Source organism: Scheffersomyces stipitis, chromosome 1, assembly GCF_000209165.1.
Source record: "Scheffersomyces stipitis CBS 6054 chromosome 1, whole genome shotgun sequence".
NCBI classification, from domain to species: Eukaryota; Fungi; Ascomycota; class Pichiomycetes; order Serinales; family Debaryomycetaceae; genus Scheffersomyces; species Scheffersomyces stipitis.
In genome coordinates, this window is record NC_009068.1 from 957,154 (window position 1) to 977,936 (window position 20,783).

At 40.5% G+C, this 20,783-nt stretch overlaps 10 protein-coding genes across 10 annotated transcripts; 2 read left to right on the forward strand and 8 right to left on the reverse strand. All coding sequences in view use genetic code 12, as the record gives it.

The window, feature by feature from the left end:
- The first annotated feature begins 480 nt into the window (after nt 1-480).
- On the forward strand, nt 481-3,117 carry CUL4 (cullin, ubiquitin ligase activity). Its single transcript, XM_001387382.1, has 3 exons — nt 481-871; nt 953-1,238; nt 1,308-3,117. The coding sequence occupies exons 1-3, from the start codon at nt 494-496 to the stop codon at nt 2,993-2,995; spliced, it is 2,352 nt and encodes a 783-aa protein (XP_001387419.2). The 5' UTR covers nt 481-493; the 3' UTR covers nt 2,996-3,117.
- Nucleotides 3,118-3,284: 167 nt separating this feature from the next.
- On the reverse strand, nt 3,285-3,515 carry QCR10 (subunit of the ubiqunol-cytochrome c oxidoreductase complex; the record flags this gene model as incomplete). The annotated part of the gene is made up of 1 exon (XM_001387782.1): nt 3,285-3,515. A coding segment is annotated over one exon (231 nt), but the record flags the coding sequence as incomplete, so codon positions are not given.
- A 499-nt stretch (nt 3,516-4,014) lies between these two features.
- On the reverse strand, nt 4,015-4,755 carry ACP2 (mitochondrial acyl carrier protein). Its single transcript, XM_001387783.1, has one exon. The coding sequence runs from the start codon at nt 4,731-4,733 to the stop codon at nt 4,347-4,349; it is 387 nt and encodes a 128-aa protein (XP_001387820.1). The 5' UTR covers nt 4,734-4,755; the 3' UTR covers nt 4,015-4,346.
- Nucleotides 4,756-4,979: 224 nt separating this feature from the next.
- On the forward strand, nt 4,980-5,700 carry MRP12 (putative mitochondrial 37S ribosomal protein MRPS12). The gene has a single exon (XM_001387383.1). The coding sequence runs from the start codon at nt 4,995-4,997 to the stop codon at nt 5,526-5,528; it is 534 nt and encodes a 177-aa protein (XP_001387420.2). The 5' UTR covers nt 4,980-4,994; the 3' UTR covers nt 5,529-5,700.
- ARC35 (Arp complex subunit) lies at nt 5,679-6,784 on the reverse strand. The gene has a single exon (XM_001387784.1). It carries the CDS (start codon nt 6,770-6,772, stop codon nt 5,750-5,752), a length of 1,023 nt encoding a protein of 340 aa, XP_001387821.2. The 5' UTR covers nt 6,773-6,784; the 3' UTR covers nt 5,679-5,749.
- Nucleotides 6,785-8,025: 1,241 nt separating this feature from the next.
- Nucleotides 8,026-10,010, reverse strand: YJQ3.2 (multidrug efflux protein). Its single transcript, XM_001387785.1, has one exon. The coding sequence runs from the start codon at nt 9,904-9,906 to the stop codon at nt 8,086-8,088; it is 1,821 nt and encodes a 606-aa protein (XP_001387822.2). The 5' UTR covers nt 9,907-10,010; the 3' UTR covers nt 8,026-8,085.
- A 224-nt stretch (nt 10,011-10,234) lies between these two features.
- On the reverse strand, nt 10,235-11,914 carry PICST_28339 (hypothetical protein; the record flags this gene model as incomplete). Its single annotated transcript, XM_001387786.1, has 1 exon — nt 10,235-11,914. The coding sequence occupies one exon, from the start codon at nt 11,912-11,914 to the stop codon at nt 10,235-10,237; it is 1,680 nt and encodes a 559-aa protein (XP_001387823.2).
- A 347-nt stretch (nt 11,915-12,261) lies between these two features.
- Nucleotides 12,262-14,376, reverse strand: PICST_28340 (Leucine rich repeat protein; the record flags this gene model as incomplete). Its single annotated transcript, XM_001387787.1, has 1 exon — nt 12,262-14,376. One exon carries the CDS (start codon nt 14,374-14,376, stop codon nt 12,262-12,264), a length of 2,115 nt encoding a protein of 704 aa, XP_001387824.2.
- A 571-nt stretch (nt 14,377-14,947) lies between these two features.
- On the reverse strand, nt 14,948-17,032 carry SKY1 (serine kinase; the record flags this gene model as incomplete). The annotated part of the gene is made up of 1 exon (XM_001387788.1): nt 14,948-17,032. A coding segment is annotated over one exon (2,085 nt), but the record flags the coding sequence as incomplete, so codon positions are not given.
- Nucleotides 17,033-18,276: 1,244 nt separating this feature from the next.
- On the reverse strand, nt 18,277-20,532 carry SSE1 (heat shock protein of HSP70 family). Its single transcript, XM_001387789.1, has one exon. It carries the CDS (start codon nt 20,446-20,448, stop codon nt 18,358-18,360), a length of 2,091 nt encoding a protein of 696 aa, XP_001387826.1. The 5' UTR covers nt 20,449-20,532; the 3' UTR covers nt 18,277-18,357.
- Between the last annotated feature and the right edge of the window lie 251 nt (nt 20,533-20,783).

Consider the following 20,783-nt stretch of genomic DNA (forward strand, 5'->3'; position numbering starts at 1 on the left):
AGTATGATAAAGTTTTAGAAATTGTTTGAATGAGTTGTTGGATATCAGTAAATGATATTTAACTAGTATGAAAGCAGATATGCTATGTTGAGAAGATTATATCCAAATCCGTATGGATAAGACTGCCGTAGTAGTATACTCAGAGTTACAGAATATGCTATTCAACCAGACTCTCAATATGGAAACTTTTGAAATAGTGTTTGAGAAGTTTTAACTCCTAGGCTGTATAAGCAGATCTTGACACTGGTCTATACAAGAAATTGTCTGGATCCAGGGGCCCTAACACTGTCTATATTTTGTATATTCTCAAAATCGCTGCTGCACTGATTCTTACCGAGAATGTCGCGCTTATCATAACGCTCCATCTCTCGCGAGACATCTCCATAGATAAATCTGCGACATCGATCTACAATTGCAAGACTACTGATTTCTATCTTATCATAATCTTCTGAATAACACCAAATAATTTAGTATGAGTTCCGATTTGGCCACTATGTTGGATTTCGGAAACTTGGAGGCGTCTTCGTCGTCTTTGTCAACCCGAGATGCCGGACCTTCCCATTTGACCCCACAATTCCAGCGCTCCTCAGATAGTCTGGACACAAATACCAGCAACACCCATAAGCGGATAAAACCGAACTTCGAGCCACCTACTAAACCACAAGTGCTCGAGCTGTTGCAGGTAGCCAAGTCAGCGGCCGAGGAGGTGATTGATCTTGTTTTAGAAGGGAAGCCTTTGAAAAGGAGCTACTATACCTACTACAAAGACATAGAATCCATCTGCAGATACAAACATGCTGAAAAGTCAAAATTAGCATCACTTGTGTTTGAAAAATTGGACAATGCGTACAAAGTTGTCAAACAGAAGACTGTGGATTTGGTTTACATGAGAGATCAAGCGCTTGAATCGAATATGGATGTAGACCAAATCCCAGAAACTGATATTTCTGAGACATCTCGCAATATTAGAGACAATATTTCAGACAGCGAACCCTATAAATGGACTAATGCGTTCTTGGCCATTATCCAAGATTGGAAAGATAAGCTCAGTCGATTAAGTAAACTTTTTGCCTATTTGGATCGAGGATATTTACTTCCACATGCTACTAAGAAGACAATCTTGGAGTATGGATTAGGTGTATATGTAGAGGATATACTTGCTAACATGAAAGAAGACAGCAAAAACGAGATATCCGAGTTGGTATTGAAGAGATATCTTCTACAGCTACGATACGATCGTGAATTGGCTGAACCAGAATATATCTATGCTCAATCTGATTCAGTATCTAATTTAGGATCTGGTTCAGAATCTGTGCTACACATTTATTCTGAGTCTCTGGAGGCTTTTACGCGTACATTAATGAGGTTGAACTTCAACAACGACTATCTGCTCCACAAGAACCTTTCAGACGACATTGCTGAACATTACCGTAGCATCAGTAGGAAATGGCACAACGATCCTGACTATTTGGACAGAGTATGTTCCATTCTCAAAGGCGAAGTAGACTTCTTTCGAGACTGTGGCCAATCACAAGAGTTCCTCGATACTCTCTACAAGTCATTGAAGTTTGTGTTGATCTTTTATGACCATTCAGAGATATTTGTCGAGGTATTGCCTGGCTTGTTAGAGAGCGAAAATGGCCCGAGACAGCTTCAAACGTTGTACAAGTTCTGTGAGCAGTCGTTGAATGACTTTGCTCTAGATTCTATGCCAATGTTCAGAACCCAATGGGGAGCCTATGTAGAGAAAAAGGTGATGGAAGTGATAGAAACGTCCAAGACTGCGGGATCTGGGTCCAATGTTCTTTCTTTGCTAGTAGATATTTTTGTCAAGTATGACACTCTTTCTAACAGTTATTTGGATGAGAAGTTTGAGTTTGAGCTTAGAAACTACTTCAAGAAAGGATTGAACGATAGAACCAACAGTTCGTTCATTGTTTATCAGCTTTGTAAATATTGCGACTCATACTTCAAAGGACCATCCAAGAAGCTGAGCTTACCTGAGACGTTTGAGGAGTTCAAGAAAAATGTTCTTATCATCTTCAAAGCCATCGAGAACAAGAGAGATTTTACGGAAATCTACCAGAAGGACCTATCTAAGCGACTTTTGGTAAGTAGGAATACCAACTTCGACCATGAAAAAGAACTAGCAGACTCTCTCCTCGAAGTCATTGGCGAAAGTGATGAAAGTGTAGGACTCCAAGTTATGTTCAAAGACTTAAATCAGTCTAAGGATGTTTATTCTCTGTTGATTGAAAGTACTGGAATTGAATTCAATCCATTGGTGTTGGAAAAGAAGTATTGGCCCGACATTCCGAAGATGGATACAGATATAACGCTTCCTTCCGAGCTTCAACTTTTGCTAGATCAATTCACCGCTAAATACACGTCGTCAGGTGAAAGATTCAAAAGCCAGAAATTGGACTGGTCCAACTACACATTGCACCAGCTTTCAATTAATGCAGAGTTTGAAAGTGGAACAAAAGAATTGGTTGTGAATCTACTTCAGGCGGTTGTTATATTGGTGTTTAACGACGTTAACAGCTATACTTTTGTCGAGCTTCAGCAATTGACTGGTATGGAACCCAAACTTCTTAAACGAGTCTTGGGATCCGTTTCTTCAGAGAAGTACGCGATTCTTTCGCGAGATGGGGATATCTATCTGTTCAATTCCAAATTCACAGATAAGTCGTCCCGAATCAAGATTCCACTTTCAAAAGATAAGGATTCGATGAAGATCTCCGCTTCTGTATCTGAGCTGGATACAAATCGCATTATTCTGCGAAACAGAACAGACGAGCTCAAGGGTGCCATTGTAAAGGTTATGAAGGAGTTCAAGCAGTTGAGTGTCACAGAGTTGTTGAACAAGGCCATCGAAGGAGTGGAAAAGAGAGGACCAGTTACTTTGACTGAATTGAAGAAGAATATCGATGATTTGGTGGACAGCGAGTATTTACGCAGAGTCGACAGGGAAACGTTGGCATACATACCGTGATACAGATGAATATAATGAAGCTTTATAAGACGAAAAGATATAAATATAGTGCAAAGATACTAGAATGGCATAAAGAACTTAGGAGAGCTCAAGCTCAAAAGAGCTATTCTATAGGCAACGTGAACTTCAAGAGTGAAAATCTACAATTTGATATCTTGTATCATTACAAATGAGTACATCTTCATCTCTAATATTATGTTTATTAATAAATGACCATGACGACACATAATGACAAAATTGTACAACTAAGCAACTGCTTATTGAACCATATGAATCTTTTATGACTCACTTACAATGGGATGTCTTCTGGGTCTGGGTTGTAGATCCAGTGGTTACCAAAGACTGGAATCTTTTGGTAGAAAACCTTTTGGAACAATGGCCAGCCTTCAGTAAAGACAGCAACACCGGCACCGGCAGCACCACCCCAGAGGATTAAGTCTGGAACGTAGGCTCTGACGTTTTGAGCATTGAAGCCGGCAAACGACTTAATAGACTTGTAGACTGGACCTCTAATGTACTGAGAAAGTTAGTATGATGATTTGTGAAAAATATTGGTCATTTTGAAGAGCTGAAAATTTGGCTGAACAAATCTGCCACTTCATTATTCCTATTTGACATCGTCTTTACTTACAGAAACCATCTTGAATACGTTTATGGAGAAAGGTGAATCAGTCGGATGGTTTGCAGATATATTTTTCAATGCTCACTTATAATACAAAGGACATTTTCGAAACGCTCATTGGTTCAAGTCTGATCACGTGATTACATAGTTAATGAAGCTGAGTAGATATAGAAGTCAGGGTTGGAAGGAGAGTGGTATGAGGACTGGTTATATTCTGGTCGTGTTTGAAAACTGACTACATATGAGATTGTCACTTTTATGGAAAGAGGTCTGCTTCAATTGGCAGAAATGGCCCCAGAATAATCTGGAGAAATTCACGTGACTTATACCGAATTAATGTATCGCCAATGTAACTTCAAAAGCCTTACAGGAAGAAGCGGAAGTCTACAAAAAGATTAGCAACGGTGTATATATTGATATTACTAAAGATTGAAATTCATTTGTTAAGTGATAATGGTATTCTAATCTGCAACTTTACAGTTAAATAGCTATCGTGTATTGGTGTATGAAGATGAAGAACAGTAGAAGGAAATAGTAAAAATACAGACAAGACAGGTATAATAGGGTCAAATATTCAATGATTGCTGTACCCATTGCTGGTTTGCTGATGAAGACGTGTTGTCAATGATTTTTGTCATTTTTATAATCTATCTTACCATTTCAGTCATTTCTGTTCAAAGGAAATGGAATATGCAGTGAAAAATCGTCAAAAAAGACCCGGTTTCTCGACTAGACAGAGTCTTCTTGTGAGAGAACATAGTCGATAGTCTGACCAACGGTTTTCAAGCTGTCAGCCTCGTTATCTGGGATTTGGATGTTGAATTCATGTTCGAGTTCCATGACAACTTCAACAACATCAAGTGAATCCAAACCCAAATCTTGTACATAAGACGATTCTTCGGTGATTTCCTTGGAGGCATCGACCTTGTCGTAGCCTTCCAACAATTCCAATATTCTTTCCTTGGCCAACTCTCTGGTCAAAGGTGGGAAGCCAGAATAGTTTCTCACAAAAAGTGGTTGGCTCAAAGCTACGACATTTTGGACAAGTGGCTTTCTGGTGACAGAGCTCGAAATTAAAGGAGCTCTCAAGTTTCTCAACAAGGATGTTCTAAACATGGCAGTAATGTGGAAATGGCAGGTGGTGGTCTTAGGCAGAAAGAGAATCAGTAACGGGAATGATTTGAATAATTGAAAATGGTTGAAATTTGAGTGGATGGTGAACGCGACATTTGTCGCTTTTATTAGGATTGAATTCTCATTGTGCGACACGCGACATATTTGTAACTCTGAAATTTTTCAGGTTGTTCAATCTGAGAATGTTACTAGAACATATATACTCTGAACATCAGTGATTTATCCTTGGAAATTCGCTTTAGAATGCTTAGATCCTTGTTCAGCCCCATGAGGTTGTCTTCCATGTTGAAGCCAGTGACCAAAAATGTGCTGCCTGTGACAAACTATATGACTTCCATTCGTTCCAATATTCCTATAGCTTCTCAGCTTGGCAATGTATTCAGTCATCAGAAAAGGTACGCTACACTCAACCAAGTTAAGTATGGAAAACAGGGCTTTCCAAACAAGCCTTATGTGAGTAAGGCTCCAGATTTGGAGACTGCTCCATTTAGAAAAGGTGTCGTTTTGCGTGTGATGATTCTCAAGCCTAAGAAGCCTAACTCGGCATTGAGAAAGTGTTGTAGAGTAAGATTGACTAATGGGAATGTAATTTCAGCTTTGATTCCAGGAGAGGGCCACAACTTGCAAGAGCATCACATTGTTTTGGTTCGTGGTGGAAGAGTACAAGATATTCCTGGTGTCAAGTACCATTTGGTGAGAGGTGCCTATGATTTGGCAGGCGTAGCCAATAGGGCCACTTCTAGATCAAAGTACGGTGTCAAGAAGCCAAAGCAGTAAAAGTAATGTAAATTATTTTAAAGACAGCATCAAGCTATATGAGGCTACTAATGCTTGAGGGTCAATACCTATAAGCAATACTATATAATCATTGACACCTTCTAAACTTCATAGAATCAAGATTCATACTCCTTTGTACATAGACGAACTCATGAATATACTATCTAATGTTAATTGTGTAATCGTATAACATAACTAAGTCTACTTATATATCTTAGTATTTATCTTGAAGCAATGTCGAATCTTCTTCCACTAGCAGTCTTTCTATTCTCAATAGCCTTACCATCGTCATCTACGTTCTCGGGCTTAGCTCTATTCAAGATCTTCAAGAACTCCTTGACTCTGAATCTCATTCTCGAGTGCATGTATGCTTTAGAGCATTTAATATGGTAGTGGAAGTAGTTTCTGAAGAATTGAATGTGGGAGATACAGTTGTCTCTTCTGTCTCCCTTAACAAGATGTCTTGGGAACAACACAAACGTGATGTAACCTTTGTTTTCGTCGTCTTTCAGGCCCTCTACGACATTTTGGATATCCAACGGAGCATCCTTGTGTGAATACAAAACTTGTGGAGCAGTCTGGACAGATCTCTTTCTGGCATCAACAAATTCTTGAAGGAACACTCTGCCAAAGATCTTGTCTGTTTCATCCTGAAAGACCGTCAGGAATATCACAGTGACACGGTCAAACGATGGCTTGATGTAGATACTTTCATCTGAGCCTCTGTACTTGATAACAAGAACCTTTTCGTTTTGCAATTCTGCCTGGATCTCTTCGGAGTAGGTATTAGCATTGGCATAAGTCTTAGCCAATTCATCGTAACGAGCAAAGGCTTTCTCAAAAGGTGCTGCCATTGCGTGTCTCTTTAAAAATGACAATTCGTCGATAACTTTCTGTTTGAACTCGTCATCTTTACCAGCCAATTCAGCAAGATCCAACACTAACGAGTAGTTGTAGCCAGCTTCAAGATCGCTGCCTTGTAAAACAGCAAGAGGGCCAGCATATTCGGCATATTTCCCGTTTAAGTACTCTACAACGCCGTACTTGTTCAAGTCGTCCCAGCACTTCAAGTAGATCGAAACAAGCACCAATTGCTTGTGGTCTGGAAGCGTCAGAATGTGATAGGTGGTGAAATCGAAGTCGGTGATGATTCTGTCTAACAGTTTGAAACCATCAGCAGAATCGAAGACTCGTTCGCTGAGCGTTTTCTGGATCAACAAGTTGTTCTGCTCTATCTGTAACATGATGAATTGAGTTGTGGTGTGGTGGTGGAGAGAAAGAAGAGCTTCGGAGAATTGTAATTGACGTTGTAGTTGATATGGGCTGGATGATGGAGGAAGGCGCGGAGAGGGAGTGTAGGGAGAGTGAGGTAGAAAAGGGATTAGTGAGAAATAGTGGGAATTGTAGAGAATTGCGAGAGATTGCTGTAGGCAGGTAGTGGCAGTTTCCAGGTATATTTGGTTCCTTGATCGTGTGCGTAGAGAGAATAGGGAGAAATAGGGAGGCCCAATAACAAAAATAGCGAGAATTTAGCGAGAATGGTGGGGGCACAGAAACAGCGAGGAAATGGCCAGAGCTGGGTAGTGTCGGTGTGCACAAAACAAAATCTCTAATTTTTGAAAGAGTACAGCAGAAAAAGGAATTATAATAGTGAGGCCAGAAAATCTCCCGTCTCTCTCCAGCTTTCAAATGTAATAATATCGATCTGCACCAATATTAAGATCTAAAATGGCACAGATCTGCACCGAACAATCTGACCTTGCTTCCTGTTACTGTATACTTTCCAGTTTGCTGGAGGTAGTTGGGACTTGTTAACCCTTTCTGAACTGACTTCATTTGAGCCCAGTAGTTTGTCTTTTGAAACTTGCACTTTTCATGATAACTGGCAATTTATGATGAAATTATTCAAATCCTATTCGTAGAATACCTATTCTGGACTATTATTTACAATTCTATTGACTGGTATTTCTTCTAACTTTAAGCTTTATTATTTGAAGCCTATTTGTCCAGCTGTAGGAGGCATTTCTCTCTTTTTCGGAAAGTTCGCAGCCTATTTTCAATAATGCAATTTCACAAGGGCTAAAGTTGCTGCAACTTCGTCATATCTACTAGCTCCGTCCGCTAACAGCCGAATGAAACACAAAATCCCACTAGTTTCGTCTGCCCCTGAAATATTCTACACCCCCAATTATGAAATGATTCAATTCACAATATTCTTGTCTCACATGAATCAATTTAGTTTAAAAGCTTATATCGCACAGGATGTGCGTTTGAATTATGCAACGTTATTCAAGTGCATAACCTGTAAACTCAGGTATTTGGAACTCCTCATCAGTGCGTATATCCCTAGTAGCTGCGAAAAAAGCGAATTTTGTTTGGCAAGGAAAGCAACTTTTGGCGATACGCCATGATTCAACCTACCCTTATTGCCAACAAAGAAGATGGTTCTTTTCCTTCCAGGAATATGATTACCTAAAAGAGTAGGGTAATTCGAATACTAATAATAATATTATTATATTGCATTAATCATAACAAGGGGTATAAGGTCTAGATCTAATTAGGTACTCAAGTGGGAACTGGGCAATGAAATCATGGAGCTGCTTCTAACCAACTGATCGTCTGTAGAGTGTCTGTTCAAACGCAATACTTTCTTGACAAAAATGATCACAATGGAATTGACAAGACAAGCCACAGCCACCAAGTAGAATCCCAACTGAGGAACTCCATTCTTTAACCCATACTTAAACAATGACAACGTTGCCAAGGGAAAAACAAGAGTAAATATGTTCTGCAACAACGACATGGCTGCAAAGAATTCACCAGCTTTGGAAGCAGGGTAGAATTTAAGAAGAGCGGATGAAATTGTAGGTCCAGCAGGTGCACCAAGAGCAATAAGTGACAAGGATGCAAGCATCTGGCCAGTGTTCTTAGCCATGGCCATGAAGACAAAGGCAAATATGTCTGCTACACGCGCAAATAAAATCACAGAAAAATCCACCATATCAAGCTGACGTTTCATGACTTTTAAGCCACACCATTTGCGCAAAACAGTGTGGATAAGAATTGGAGATCCAACAATATACATGAAAGTCATAGAACCAGAGAAAAGTGATAGCATGTAGCCCAAGTCCTGCGTATCCCAGTTGAATTTGAGAATACCATACTGGATAAGAATGGTGCCGATTCCTGTAACAATAGCATTTACAATACTACCAACCAACACGATGGAAATGATGGCAATTCTGTATCTAATATGCCTAGACTTGTTATTGGAACTAACCACACTGGCAGGGTACGTCAACAAGATTAAGGGTCGAAACAAGTTTAACATGTGACCAACTCTATTGAGCAAAGTAGGCTGTTCCAAAGTCTGCAATTGTGCAACTGCATCCAATCTTCCGGAACCAGAAGAGTTACCAGAAGCCACAGAGTTACTTCTAGACTTGGTCTTTGCCTTTTCGCTCCTGGATTCGGGGAAAAAGAACACCAAGTAAATAGCCAAGAGAGTGAACACAAACAATTCAACTTGCAAAGGAACAATATCTTTTTTTCTCAAATCTGCCCTTGCACTGATACTCATGACATGAAATTGAGGACCTTTTATGGGTGCAACCACTTCATCTTTAATCTGCGATACTATGAGATTACAGATAATGGGTCCGATTGCTGCCCCGACCTGCATTGCAGCCATAGCCAAACCAATCAGATAAATTCTCTGGTGAGGTTCAACAACATCCGAGATATATGCTTGCATCAACGCACCAAACGACGACAACCCACCGCAGAAATTAACCAACCCTTCACCGACCACTAACATCACGAACGGCAATTCCTTGTAATGGGCGAAGAGAAAGTACTGGAAATAACGTTGTAAAGTATTAGCAACAATGTATCCTGCTATAAGCGGCTTTCTGCCGTATATATCCGACAATACACCCACTTTGGTCAGTGCCAACAAGGCAAACGATGTTCCTACTACCAACTGGTATTGAGCAAGTGTAGAAACTAGAATCTGGGTGGACACTGGGTCACACACCCCGTCGGTCTCAACAGTATTACAAGCCAACTGGTAAATCGCCAACAGCTTACCAGGTTCAGCTATCGCCATACCAGTGAAATACAGAAGTGCAACAAAACACATCGTAAGCACCGTAGGTCTCAATAACCAATGCAAAGATTTGTTGGATTCTCGCTGTTCTCGCAACCAGAGCGCATCCTCGTCCAAGTCTTCGTCATCTGTGTCTTCCACCAAAGCTCCGTAGACTTCTTCAGCAGCATGTTCCAAAATGGCACTGGTATCGTTGCCAAAGGAGCTTGGGTCCGCTTCCGGAATTTCGACAATCTCCTCCTGCAACTGTGGAGACTTAGACTTTGTCATACTATCTTATGTGCAAAGAATAATTAGCAACTTTGTATGTAATTTGTACCAAAGAAACCGCTGCTCTATAAATATGCCCTCCAAAAATCGCCTGGCCACAGTTGCTTCCGAAAATCCTGATCTAATATACTTTTATACTCCTGAAAATTACAAACTCTTCGTACGGCTCTGATAAAGCTTTCCTAATCTAGCTGAAATATGGACGATATGCAGGAAATAACGGCAAGGATTACTATTTGCACCTATATGCACGGAATTCTGCCACTTTTTGCACCCGGTGGTGACAATCCGTAGTTCTTACATCAACTGGGTCTTACAAATATTGAGCTCACTCGTAAGCCATACTCTCGTAAAGGTTTTTTCCGTGCTGCATTAATATTTTGGCTTCCTCAAATTGCATTTCATCTCTTATATCTAGTTGCAAACTTTTTGAGATTGCAAACCCAGGTGCCACACAAGTGATTGGATTTCCCTTTAGCGATAACTCACGTAGTCCAGGAGGTAACTTCAAAGTGATGTATGATAGCTCACTAATTAAATTATCGGAAAGGTCCAACTTTCTCAATTGCTTGTAACCCGATCCATCAAACTGAACTAGTTTGTTCTTTGACACAATAATCACCACTAGAGTGTCTGGAAGTTGGGTGTCTATCTTTTCAAGTGCATTGCATCGGAGGTCAAGGAAACGAAGAAAGGGAGGTAGCTTTGGGATGTTTTCCATACTACTATCAATAATAGATAACTCCTTTAGCGATTCTAACATGTCCAAGTTACGCCAGTTGTTCTCGATGGGTTGTACCATAGGGTGAGCATAGTATGCAAACTCTGAATTGTCAATTGATAAAACTATTAGATTATCAAGTATTCCAAGAGGGTTTATAGATCCACATCTAGTTAAGAATATGGTCCTTAGATATTTTGGATATTCAACAACACTCTCAAAAGAGTGCCCGCCGCAGTCAATTGATATGCTCTCAACCGAATCAGGAAGTGAGAGTTTACAACTGGGAATCCAATGCAGTGGATATAATACCAACTGACCAAACAGTTTCAATCTTTCTAGTCCCAGAATCACTTCCGTTTCAAATGGAAAACTGGTTGATTGTAAAGATAGTTCTTCTATCAGAATAGGAAACTTCAATATTGACATAGGAGCAGAATCTCCGAAGAAACTAACCGTCATTTTTCTCAAATTCGTCAAGTGGGAAATGTCTAGACACACAGAGGGGTTGACTTCTGACGAAACATGGAAACTCTCTAAAGAGAGAGGTAAGTCTATCTTAACCTCTGTTTCATTTCCGAAATCAATACAATTACCTAGTTCCAAATGTTTCAAGGTCCTAGGAAAAAGACAAAAGTCTCGGAGTGCTATTAATGGTAGTTCTTCAACTGAATACAATTGAAGATGCGTCAATCTTGAAGGTAACTTATCCAAAATACTCACCGAGTCAAAAACCTCAAGTTCAAGCCTCTGAAGATTTTCAGGAAATGATACTCTCATGTCAGGAAAGTACTTAGAAGAAAAGCCATAAAGACCCTCAGGAAGATTGAGTTCTTTATCAACTTGTTGATTTGTGGAATCAGTCTCGCACTTTAACAGTACCCTCTTCATCTTCTTAGTTAAGCGATGTATTTGATTCAAGACCTCTTGATTTGGTGTATCACGCACTATAAGGTTATTGACATGGATTTCTGAGTTCTCTTCGAAGAAAAGGTCTAATATCTTGATACTTGTAAAGTTCATGTACTTTGCTTCTATCTCCTTAAGCATAGTATAATAGGGTCTTTCCCAGAGAATAGAGGAATCCCATTCTACCTTCAATGCACGGTTGCTTGATGTAAAAGGGCCAAGTTCAACAGTTCTAAAGACTCGATTTACCAATTGCTTGTGGAATATAGAACTGCCGTTAGAAGCTAGACAAAGCACCAACTTGAAGGGAAGTGCGTCAATTATCGTTTGAATGATATGTTCGGGAAACTGTAGCAATTCTAAAGGAATTGAACCCATTTCAAATTGGATGACAACTAATGAACGAGACCATTGGTCTACTTGTTCATTATTTGTATAAAACAAGGAGTCAAGACGGGAAGAATCATGTTTAACAAAAAGTGAGTATTTTTGTTCCACGCATACGGGGTATAGCTTTGTTCTTTTCTCTTGCATAAAACAATACACTATATTCTGTAATAGTATCTACTTCCATTTATTCTAAATAACCAATCCTATAAACCAATCTAGTTTCAATACAGTTGATGAGTGAGTCGTGATACCAAGGCTGTTTATGTTTACTTTTGGAGACAGTCCTATCAAGAATAACTATAGTCTGAATGACTGAAAAGAAAGCAGATTGTTTTTTATTGCTGCGAAAGACTCAAAGATTGAATTCCATTCGTTGGTTCTTCTAAATGCTGAGTAACTAATATTTTTGGTCCAAATGCATCCAGTCCAGTTACGGTTTTAGCAAACTCTCCGGAGCAGTTGCGCAAGTCAGCCTCTTCTAAATCAGCAAACCTTTCAAAGCCACCCTCAAGCTTGTCTATAGTTGAGTGGTTGAACTTGATGCCTTTGAGTGACAGGGGAAAGCAATTGGTGTCGACGTTTCCCAACAAATTGTTAGCCAAGTTGATATACTGCAAATTGGTGCAACCATTCCATACAACTTCATGACCCATGAGAGCATTATTTACATCAACATTCCAAAGTGACTTGCTTCTGACGTCGATTCTTTTTCTTGTCACCGGAGTTCTAGACCTGTTGTCATACCTACTTAGATTGAAACAGACAATTCGAGGAGGCAATGACAATAGAATGTTCTCTACATTTTCTATTCTATTGTTGGAGAGACGAAGCAAGCGCGTACTCTCAGGAAAATTAAAGTGCTTATCCACTGAAGTGATATGGCAAAAGTCCATAGACAATTCACAAATACTGTCTGGTATTTGCAAGCAGGAGGCCGTCAAAACTTTGAACAGGTTATCATCAAGTATTAACTTCTTCAATTTACTGGTTCCACTAACAATGAACTTGCTTAATTTGTTCATACGTAGAGAAATAGATTTTATATTGGGAGGCAACTCAAAGCAGAATTCTTTTATCACGTTATCGTTCAAAACAAGTTCTTCAAGTTTATGAGGCAAGTATTGAACTGTTTCAATACCAAATCCAGAGATTTCTAAGAATTGCAATTCCTTAAGAGATTCCAAGAAATCCCAGAATCCTGGAAATAAGTTATTCAGATGATGTATCATTAGCTTCTGCAAATTGTCCATCCTGGGCAAGAAAATGATTTCTTCACCAAAGATCTTCAAAGAAGTCAAGTGTCTAAGTTCCTGTGTCATTTCCACAGGTCTGCAATAGTCGAGTTGAAGCTGGGATAAGCCTTCTGGAAAAGTTATGACCAGCTGCAAAGGAGAATCAAGGTTTGCTGAAATAATAGATACATCCCTGACGGTGTCTGGAATAGTGATGCAAGATTCTGATTTCAAATCCCAAATGTCTACATTTGTCAAGTTTGCGAGATGCTCTGAATTAGCTAGGCTGGGTTGTATTCCATCAAGAAATTGTTCTGTATCGAGGAATGAGCCTTTGCACCTTATTCGATTCAACTGTATAGGCAATTTCATATAAGACAATTGTAATTCAGAGAGATGCGAATCAAACCTGTTCAAGGATCTTAAATGAGATATGTCTATAACTGACTTTCCAGAGTACTCCATCTGAAGCTTCAATGTCGTTAAGTGCGTAGGCAAGTCCAACTTAACAAGCCCATCATACTCTTCCACAATACGGAAGCATTTATCTAGGCTGAGAGATCTTATTTGTCTGGGTAGAAGATTCAACTCCTTTTCTGAGAGTAATGTCATAGGTCTTGAAACATGAATAGCAAGATGTTCAAGGTGTTGGGGAAGGCTTTTTACATCAAATTCATCATTAGTTAGGTGCAATTCAAGTGATTGCAAGTAAAATGGAAATAACATATCTTTAACATACTTCGTGGAAAGACCAAAAACCTTGCTAGGTAGCCTCTTTCTGCACAAGTCCAGAAGAAAAGAATCATGATATCTATACGGATCAAAGTTGATGTGTATTTTGTTGATATTATCAGCCAACTTTTGCACCCAATCGATTGAGTTGGTAGACGAGTGAAGTTTAAACGTCGCATTTTGAATATGGATATATGGGTACTTTTCCATGTGCTGATACAATGTCTCACAGTCAAAGGGAGCGGTGATCACGTCTAAGGAATTGAATAACTCAGTTTCTTTGAGGAAACCTAAATCGATTCTGGGCTCTTTCCCACTGTAGTTAGTTACAATCACATTTCTGTAGAAGGCTCTTTTAAATTGCTCTTGGAAAGGAGAACTACCGTTGGAAATTAAACTCTGCAATGTAGAAAGTGGCAAAGTATTGATTATGAACTCGATACAGTGATCTGGCAACCGCTGAAAGCCATTGCAGAAATCTGACATGCTCAGGCCAAAAAAAGCCCCCCAACTCCAACGCTGAATTATTTTCAAGAATTGGAAATAAAAGCCCCCTTTCTTATCTATTTTTTGACGCAGGTCTCCATTTTTGAGCTACAAATATTCTGTAAATTGCGACACATAAAAGAAGCTGGCTCAAATAACAGATACTCAAAATCGTAAGCAATACATACAAATGAAAGAGCTTTCGGATGATGTAGTAGCTTCATTTGCAAGGCTTTCAATTACCGAAAGTGTTGTTTTCTTGATCTAACCCTTTTCTACTTCTACTCTTTGTATGCATACATGAAAAACCTTTATTTTCCGAACTTAGGACGTCTAACTTAGTTTCTATAAACAAAAGACTTCACTAACCACAAGTCAAATAGAACCACTCCACCAAGTGAACCTCTACTTCCATAAGAAGTAGAGGTTTATGCAAAAATAATATAGTAACAATGCAAATAATATTATGATGATAATTAAAATGATGGGTAAATTTGATAATACAAAGAAAATGTAACGAAAGACAATCAATAGGTGGTGGTGGTTCTTACAAAGTGGAATAGTCTTTTGTTTAATGCTGATGATAATAACCCTTACCTGATCCTTGTGATTGATTAACTAATTCTTTTGACCAACCTGGTATATCTTCACCTGAGCCTCCTACAGGTCTTTCAAGGACAACATTCTCAAGTCCAAGAGCATCGCTCAACCATGGATGGTTCACCATACCTCCAGCATCTGCTCTCATCTCCGGCTGGATCGTAAGCATAGGTAACAAGAAATCGGCTACATCCATAGCGTCTTGCATTGGGAACTTGTACTTCTCCATCAAGACTTCCTTCAATCCCCACGGCTTGAGCTTAACAATTCTATGGAGCTCTCCTCGGGAATTGAAGAAATCCCGTGTATAGTATCCTTCCTTCAACATGGCTCTGGGGAAGGGGCCTATCAACTCGATGATTTGGGCTATGTGATCATCGTCTTTAGTATACGTTTTTCCGTCTCTGGGATCGAACAAGTAATCACCCGTCAATAACTCAAAAACAAGACACGCAAACGACCACAAATCACTCGAAGAGCCCCAGTGATAGCCTAATAATACTTCCGGAGATCTATACTGTCTAGTCTGTATCTCATCAGTAAAGTGGTGATTCGTCCAGCATGCATTCCCTAAGTCGGCAATCTTGACTGAGATAAGCTCGTCTTCGTTGATGATATCATTGTTGGCTGCCCCATTGTCAACTATACCTTGTTCTTCTACAGAAGTTGATGGAATCTCTACAGGATCTACATTGGCTGCCTGAGATATCGACATCGATGACAATGAGCTGTTCAATGTGATATCCATGTTGCTGCTGTCCATTCCAGTGACAGGTACAGCTGTGGAAATCGATGACTCTAACACCGATTCACCTCCAAAACCAGTCTTAACAGGAGTGTTGGCCGTGGAATTGGCCAAACCATAGACATTGGTGAAGGATTTATTGAAAGTACGCAATGGTGATGGCAAAGGTTGGGAGCCGGTAATCAAGGTTTGTCTTCTGGATCTACGGCCATTTCTACCCAATGAAGGAGAATGGTTAATGGATTTTGATGATGCAATTGGTGAAAGTATGTCACCCACTTTCAGCGATTGCGGAGTGCTTTGTAATGAAGTCGTTGGTGTAGGGTTTCCAGACGACTTCTTTGCCTGTTTAAAAAGCTTTTTCTGTAATTTCTTTTGAAATTCTTCTTCCTCTACGATTTTTACGATCTGCTCTACATCACCGATCTCAATCAATACATTTTCAGGCTTGAGATCGGTATGGATAACCCCACACTTTCTGTGCAAGAAATCCAATGCGGAAAGAAGCTGTTTGGCTATTTGCTTGACAAACACAATGGGAATACCGCGATGTTTGTACCGTCTGATGAGTCCCAAGAGGTTCTCCCCCAACACTTCAAACACCATAACTACATGAACACCATTGGGACCCTTGTGAGTGAATGTGTCAAGAAGCTGAATTACGTGTTCATGGCCAGGATGATGCATATCTGAAGTTGTAACCTTGTCCAACAACTTGATCTCATCCACGGCTGTTTCTGTGTAGTGTTTGGCACTTCTGACGATTTTCATAGCCACATGCGAATGCTTGTCATTATCTCTAGCAAGCCATACAGTTGAGAAATGCCCCCATCCAAGCTTTCTCACTAAGGTGTATTTGCCATTCTTGTAGTTTTCACCTATATAACAGGTATGGTAGCCTCCCGGAACATAGTCCTTAAGATCTTCCTCTTCTGCTGGGTTTACATCGTTATCTTCTTCGTCTTCATCGTCGTCTTCTTCTTCTTCAGCTGTGTTTGCTTCTTTTTTCTCTTCAGTTATTGAATCGTCAAAAGTTGTTGATAGAGGTGAAAGCTCTGGTCTGAAAGCTTTTGCTGAAGAAGCTGTTGTGCTCACTGTAGATGTTCCATGTTGAACAGTAGGAGGCTGGTAAGAGACTCGCAAATTCTCGTTATTGCTACTGCTGTGGCTATGAGTAGAGGATATGGAGTCGTGCCGCTGCCCCAGCACTGGCGTGTTGAGGGCAGAGCTGGCAGGGGTGTTACTGACGGAATCTGCCTTCTGTATGGCAATAGACAAGTTGGACAAGTGTGAGTTCGGCATTTTTGAAACTGATTGATTAAATTGAAATTATTGAAATTGATATGATCCTTCTGCAGTTATTGATTTGCACAAATTAGTTTGAATTATGTTTGCAAAGATGTATGTGTTGGTGAAAAGGAACTGTTAGATGAATAGGAAATGAAAATATTCAAATTGAACTATGACAGTTGAGGTTATATTAATGATTAAGATATCGGTTGGTAATGCTGATTCTCTTGTCTTTTGACGAATATGTATCCTATCCGTATTCCACGACCTGAACTAAGCTTGTAACTGGAGATCGCCAGGTTCCTGACTAGCAGCAGATCAATCTTGTAGGGGCAATTAAACTGAGATGTTACTTATGACAAAACAGGAGCTTTCTTCTGCTAAAGGGTGCAATGAGTGTAGAGATTCCCGGCGGTATAAGGCTACAAGAACCAGATGAGAACAAAACAATAAATGATAGCAACGGTAGAAGTGTAAGAACACCAGAAGAAGCAGAGAAGATTGGAATTATTTATGCGATATTAGTGAGCACAGAAACTCTCAGAATCTGTACAGTAACAATAATTTTTATGGAACCAGCATCGGTACTTTTGTGTCTCATTAGGGAGAAAATAGCGAGAAGTGCCTTGCGAATAGTGAGAGTTGCGGCAGTGCAGTGTGGTGATTGGCGATGGCTTTTACTGAGATTCTCGTTATTCGGTAGGAAAATGATTTCGGTAGTAATGATGGGAAATGACACTTGATTAGTATGGTACAAATTGACAAAAGTATATTACATATGTGAGTCCGTAGACCTGATACAAGTTGTATACACCATTACAGTTGAAACTTACCAAACCAGTCTATCAGTAGTTTTCCAGAAATTTTTCTCACTACTGTAATCACCGAGATGCTTTCCCAGTGTAACTCGGTGCTCACAAAGGAGCGGACCTCATCTCCGGTGATTTCTATTCTAAGTATCTGCCGACCGGGAATCTCCTGAATCCTGTCGGAGTAGTTTCGGTTTGGCTTTGTGCTACCAACGGTACGAGGAAGAGACAAGAAGTTGAAGCTACTTTCCACACTTTCAATGGGTCTACAAATGTTCTACAGACTTGTACTTATGTATTGTGGCGACCTTGCAGCTGAAAAAAAACTTTATTTCAACTCTCGCTAACTTTAAATTCCGTATTCTCGTTTTCGTGCTCACCACCAATCCGATAGAACTTGCTGCTACAACTTGATACATATGCAATGCTAAACGCAATAGCTTACGGCTGTTGTCTCTCAATCAACAATACTCCTTCAATTATGTATATGTAACCGGAAATTATTAAGAACTATATATTTAAGAGCACCTCTCTAATCTAATCCATGTCAACATCGGCTTCTTCAGGAGCTGGCTTCTGTTCAGCCTTTGAAGCATCTCTGGCAGCAGCCAACTTCTCAGCCATGGCAGCAGCTTGAGCAGCTTCTTGCTTCTGTCTGTAGGCTTGCTTCTTTTCTTCTTCCTTTTGCAAGTAACGGCCCTTGATGAGGTTTCCCTTGGAAGCCAACTCTTCGTATTTAGCAATGTACTTAGCCTTGGTCGAATCGTAACCTTCATCGTACAACCAGTCTTCAGTCTTGCTCAACAAGGCAGTCAATTGTTCCTTTTCGGCATCGGAGGCGAAGTCCTTGTACTTGTCGTCCAACTTACCTCTCAAGTCGTAGATGTACTCTTCCAAAGCGTTCTTTCTGTCTTCAGTATCAGCAACCAACTTGTCACCCATGACTAAAGCGTTTTCCTTTTCAATAAACTCTTCTCTGACGCTTGGTTCAAGAGAAGCAGAGTGAGTAATAACTTCCAAGTCAGCCTTCTTGACCAACTTCTTAACTTCACGGTATTCTGGTTCAGAATCTTCGTCGTCTTGTTCTTCACCTTCCTTTGGTTCCTTTTCCACTAATTCCTTGACGATCTTTTCTTCGACGGTGTAAGCAGCCTCGATAGTGTAGAATCCAGAAGGATCGTTTCTCAACTTGATCTTGGTGGCAATAGAAGTCTCACCTTCAGATGGAACAACACCCTTGATTTCCCACTTGGCTACGAGTGGAGAAGTGCCAACTGGCAACTCTTCAGGCTTGGTGTACTTGGCTTCGACTTCGAAGTCACCCTTTCTGAACAAGGTGATGATCTTGGTCGAAGGGAACGAGCCACCTCTTGGGAAAACTTCCATGTGGTCTTCGTCTTCTTCTTCCTTGGCCCAGAAGTAAGAGACTGAGTATGGGTTGTAGTCTTCGAACTTGAAAGGTCTCACTCTAACGGTTGGAGAGTGGGTAGCACAGATGAAAGCGTTACCTCTGGCAATGGCTTCATCTTGGTTCAAAGTGAAAGACAACTCTTTGCCAAAGATGTCCTTCAACTTGTTCTTCAAAGAAGGAACTCTGGTACAGCCACCAATGACTTCGATGGAGTCGATGTCGTCAGTAGTCAAACCAGCTTCCTTAAGAGCTGACTCGATTGGAACATGAACTCTGGCTAAAAGAGGCTGTACGAACTCTTCCAACTCTTCACGAGTCAAAGACGAAGAAACGTCAACGTCGTTCATCACGGACTCGATATTGAATGGAGCCTGAGTGTTAGCAGAGAGAACCTTCTTCAACTTCTCAGCAGCAGTCAAAATACGGTAGAAAGCCTTAGGGTTTTCTCTGACGTCGATCTTGTACTTGCCAACAAATTCGTCGGCAAAGTGGCTGGCGATGGCGTAGTCGAAATCTCTACCACCAAAGTGCTTGTCGTAAGCAGAAGCAAGAATCTTCAATTCACCCTTCTTGACAGCAGCAATAGAGACTTGGTACGAGGAGTGACCAATGTCCACAAACGCCACCTTCTTAGGTTCATCTTCTGGCAAGTCGTTAGCCTTGAAGACACCGTAGCCAACAGCAGCAGCTGTGACTTCGTTGACGATTCTGACAGGGTTCAAGCCAGCGATTCTACAAGCATCGGCGGCGGCGCGACGCTGTTTCTCGGTGTACCATACTGGAACAGACAAAGAAATATCAGTGATGTTTGCCTTGGTCTCTTTGATTGTGATATCCTTGATTTTATCGATATACATGGCTGCTAACTGGGTAGCAGTGAATTCCTGCTGCTCGCCCAAGAATCTGACCTTAGCAGAGATGCCTCCATCCTTTGATTCAACAAGTGGACATGTGAAGTACTTCTTCTCAATTTCAAAATCTGGGTCATTGAAGTTGGCACCGAGGATACGCTTGATGTTGTCGACGGTGTTCTTCAAGTTCGAAGTCTGCTGGTTCTTACCGGACTCGCCGATGAATCTGTTCTTAGGGCCAAATCCTACAAGCGAGGGAGTGTTTCTGTTGGAAACCTCGTTGACAATGATGTCAATTCCTCTGTTTCTGGCGCAGGCAATGACAGAGCTGCTGTTTCCTAAATCGACACCGAACGGAGCGGACATTGTATTGGTAGTGGTATAGAAGTGGTGGTGGTAAAAACTGAAAACTCAATCACTGAAAATTTTCAGAAATGGGATGATATCGGGCAGGGCACGCAATGAAAAATTCTGGACAATTCGTGGTGGAAATTTACTGAGAGCTAGCGACGTTTTATAGCGACACAGGGAGAATTCCACGGGCTTCTGTGGTAGACACACGATTTCGAGAATGTTCTGAAGGACAGTGGCACCGTTACAGTAGAAACATACTATTTACACAAGTACACCGATTTAGCGTAGTAAGCAACTTTTGGTGCTAATATGGAGAGATTCTTCAGTGTTCATTCAGAGTAGCGAAT